Source organism: Silene latifolia, unplaced genomic scaffold (assembly GCF_048544455.1).
Source record: "Silene latifolia isolate original U9 population unplaced genomic scaffold, ASM4854445v1 scaffold_321, whole genome shotgun sequence".
Classification (NCBI taxonomy): domain Eukaryota; kingdom Viridiplantae; phylum Streptophyta; class Magnoliopsida; order Caryophyllales; family Caryophyllaceae; genus Silene; species Silene latifolia.
This window is the reverse complement of record NW_027413255.1, coordinates 59614-63386: the sequence shown is the minus strand read 5'-3', so window position 1 is coordinate 63386 and position 3773 is coordinate 59614. Positions and strand designations below refer to the sequence as shown.

The window sequence follows — 3773 nt, the reverse complement described above, 5'->3', positions numbered from 1 at the left end:
TGAACCAAAGAATTGGCACCACAATTGCCAAATAAATTATCGACATAAAACTATTCAATAATAATCACACCGCAGAAATTCAATATTAGACCGTCTCTCCATGAGACCAACTCAAATACTCGTCAATATTTGATATTTCGTAATTGAGTTAGTCTCACGGTTAGACAGTCTCGTATAAGATTTGTAAACATCAATGACTTGATGTAACCTAACCTTTTCAAGTATTGTAAATGGACGCGAAACAAAGACTAAGGGTCCGTTTGGATACAATTTTAGGAGGGAAGGGGAGGGGAGGGGGAGTGAGGGGAGGTGAAGGGAGGGGAGAGAAGGGGAGGGCAAATGAAATGTGGGTGTTTGGATAACAAAAAATATGAAGGGAAATGGAAGGGGAGGAAGGAGGGAGATGAAGAATGGATGGAGGATTGAAGGATGTTGGTGGTATAATTAGAGTCAAATAATGTTTTCTTTTCCAAATTTTCCACCATTGGAAAGATTATAGTTTGTTCATTGGAGGGAAAATAAGTCCTCTCATTTCTCTCCCCTTCCATTTCCTTTCTCCCATATTTTTTATCCAAACAAAGGAAATTAAATCCCTCCCTTTCCCTCCCCTCCCCTTCTCTCTAATTCCTTCAATCCAAACGAACCCTAAAAGAACCGAAAAGGGGAGGAAGGACGAAGATCGATCTCTTGGGTCCAAGCCGACCGGTCTTGAAGATGCAAGTGCCAATAAGTCTGTGCTAGCGCGTCTGGATCCATCAACCCATCCGTTCCTCCACCACCACCACCTCTTTGTTGCTCTCCTATGCCTGGTCTGACCATGCTCGTTACCCTGAATGTTTTTTTTTTAACCATAAATGAGTGATTCATAACCAACTAGTGAATGCTTAGATTACCCCATTACTTATTTATGATGGAGTAAAGGATGTAACTATATTATATGATAGGGAAAGTAGTTCAGATGTATGACAATCTTATCCTATTATTAGCCGAGATCAAAAGATTATTTACGGATCTCTTAAAGGCAATTTAGAGATAATGTGAAGTAATCATGAAATTGATTTGTGTTAACAAGTACGGAGTATAAGCTAGACAACTAACCTGGGTGCTCCAACCAGACCATCGATTATAACATGAGCAACGTGTACGCCGAGGGGTTGAAACTCGCGAGCCAGACACTGTGACAGTCCCCTTAATGCAAATTTTCCACAGCCTTAAAATCAACAACAATCAACTGCTAATTGAGTAATTACTGCATGCGATTAGTGATTACTCCAATCCGCTCTAATCATTTATTTACCTTTGTTTTAAAAAAAATACCCCTCATAAAATAAAAAAAGGTAAAAAAATAATTGAAAGTGAGTGAGTACTAATGAAGAGATTAAATATGTCACCTACATAACTCAGAGAAGCCAGCCATGCCACTTAAAGAAGCTGAACATCCTGTAAACAGTATGGTCCCTCTCCCTCTTTCCACCATACCCGGTAAAACCTAATTAACACACATTACCAACATCCTAATTAATTTATACAATTAATCTTCTGAGACTTAATTGGCAATGATAAATTTCTTAAAAGTTAGTAAAATTTTTGATGTTTTTTTTTTACTCCACTAGATTAAATTATTATATTACTCGTTCGCCTAAAATTTGTGGTCCCCTAGCTACAAATTAAATTTTACGTCTGCCACGTCTTATATGAATATGGAAGGCGCTAAGTCGAAATCGTCTAATATATAGTGGTATTATTATGAACAAAGAATGAATGCAGGAAAAAAGAGGGATTACCAACTGGGCACAATGGAAAGCTCCAACAGAAGAAACAGCAAGAGATTTCTCAAAATAATTGAGAGGAATGTCAATGAAATTAGTGGGATGCAAAGAAAAAGGTTGATGGGCAGCATTGTATACCAAAACTTCAACAAACCCGAGTGAGAGTACTCCTTCAAAAGCTTCTTTAATGCTTTTAGTATCCGAACAATCTATTCTTATTGCAAACACTTGTGCCTTTTCTTCCCTTGCTATCTCTTCTGCAAACCTCGATAGCCTTTCTGTATCATAATATCATATCCTTAGGTATTACATTAAAAAAGTCAAAACAGACAGTCCGTAAGGCAAGAGTCTAGTCTGTCACTCTCGGGGGGCTTACCTAGACGTATAATTAGAGATTTACCCAGTGCTATCAACATTACGGTAAAACTCATTTATGAAAAGGCAAACAGTAGGAGTTACAGTGTAGATGTCTTACCCAAATCTCTAGCAAGGATAGCAACGGTATAACCTTCATGGGCAAACTTACGAGCAACTGATCGTCCGAGCTTTGGGCCTACCCCGACAATAGCAGCTATGCCTTTCAAGGAAGAGGTGGAGGAGGAGGAAGTGAAGCTGCTCATACCTTATAGTTTGCGAGAATGAAAGAAGAAAATGAAAAATAAAACAAGGATGAGTTGCTATGAAAAATGGTTGTCGGTTGATGAACAAGAGTTGTTCATGTGAATGTTGTGGTTATGTAATCCGTACATGCATTTCTTTTCTTAATAGTCTATATCTGTCTTCATTATTTTGGCTTCATTTACATGTGTTCTTATACTATTCTCACCTTCCACCTTCCAACTTCTGAATTCTGATAACATATATACCTCTCTCACAAGAATAATATATATAGCACTTGGACAACTATTAATAATTTCAACTTTCTACCTCCACGGTAATATCTCTCAAAATATTCTAACAGCTATTGTAGATTCACATGTTATATAATATCCATATTTTGTGTCAATTTGCATACTTTGTTTGTTTGATAACTAAATTAAGGGCCTAAAGTGGCTATAGATCGAGTATGTAACTGTTAATAAAGGTATGTCTTTTTGGACTTAAAGTCATCTCCTTTAAGTTCAATTCAGGTTCTTTATGTACAATTCAAAAAAATTTAGATTTTATAAGTTCAATTCAGATCATATAAGCTGAGTTCAAAAATGTTCAAATTCTTTAAGTTCGGTTTAGAAAAATTTAGTTCAATTCATACTCCATTTTCCTATAAGTTCAGTTCAGAAAAGTCTAGCTTCTATAAGTTTAGTTCAGATCCTATAAATTCAATTCATAAAAGTTCAGATCTTATATATTCAGTTCAGAAAAATTAAATCAGAAAAAGTCCAAAACAACACGATCACCTAATGCCAGCTAAGTTCAAGCAATGGTCGAACTTTTCGTTGGGAGTAGTTTGGTTAACATATCTGCATGATTCATAGTTATATGAACATTTTCGACAGTTAAATTTCATGCATCAATATCTCGGATAAAATGGTGCTTGATATAAAACTTGAAAGGCAAACAATTATAGTATTAAGGACTTGGCATTATCAAGCAAGCATAGGCCTAACAGTCAGTTGTTACGTCGAGTCGGTTCGAGTAGGAACAAGTATCAACTTAACTCGGGTTATTATGAGTCATCTCGGATTTTGTCGGGTTCTGTTTTAGGGGTATCTTAATCGGATTTTTCTGGGTTGAGTCATAACGGTTTTGGTTTGCGACATTCTCAGATTTTGTTGGATCAATTTGCTCGGATTTGGGCCGAGTTTCTCGGGTAGGGTCAAACTTGCGCACTTTAGTTGACGCAACAATCACTACTGATAGATTATCAACCAAGCCGCTGGTGAAAGAGTGTGATAAGTGGTCTATAATGTCTACTTTTAGAGTAAGAACTAGGTAGTATCCCGCGCTTTGCGCGGCCTGCTTTAAAATTTTATTATTATAATTGAAGAAAAATAATATAATTCA

General features: G+C 36.6%; 1 protein-coding gene across 2 annotated transcripts; it reads right to left on the bottom strand.

Moving 5' to 3' along the window:
• On the bottom strand, window positions 1-2795 carry LOC141639280 (uncharacterized). Of its 2 annotated transcripts, none has more exons than XM_074448437.1 (6): window positions 2245-2795; window positions 1785-2047; window positions 1396-1489; window positions 1099-1210; window positions 645-829; window positions 1-248 (listed from the first exon to the last, which is right to left on the bottom strand). In XM_074448437.1, exons 1-5 carry the CDS (start codon window positions 2387-2389, stop codon window positions 646-648), a joined length of 798 nt encoding a protein of 265 aa, XP_074304538.1. In that variant the 5' UTR covers window positions 2390-2795; the 3' UTR covers window positions 1-248; window position 645. The 2 variants fall into 2 exon arrangements, with proteins under 2 accessions (XP_074304538.1, XP_074304537.1); XM_074448436.1 differs by having other exon boundaries at window positions 1-252; window positions 650-829.
• Between the last annotated feature and the right edge of the window lie 978 nt (window positions 2796-3773).

Bases quoted from the DNA above. Each gene is read 5' to 3' on its own strand.
- LOC141639280 (XM_074448437.1), bottom strand. From the start codon at position 2,389: ATGAGCAGCTTCACTTCCTCCTCCTCCACCTCTTCCTTGAAAGGCATA. The intron at 2,048-2,244 runs GTAAGACATCTA...ATTATGATACAG, and splicing joins TATCCTTGCTAGAGATTTGG to AAAGGCTATCGAGGTTTGCA. The intron at 1,490-1,784 runs GTAATCCCTCTT...TGTGTTAATTAG, and splicing joins CTTTCCATTGTGCCCAGTTG to GTTTTACCGGGTATGGTGGA.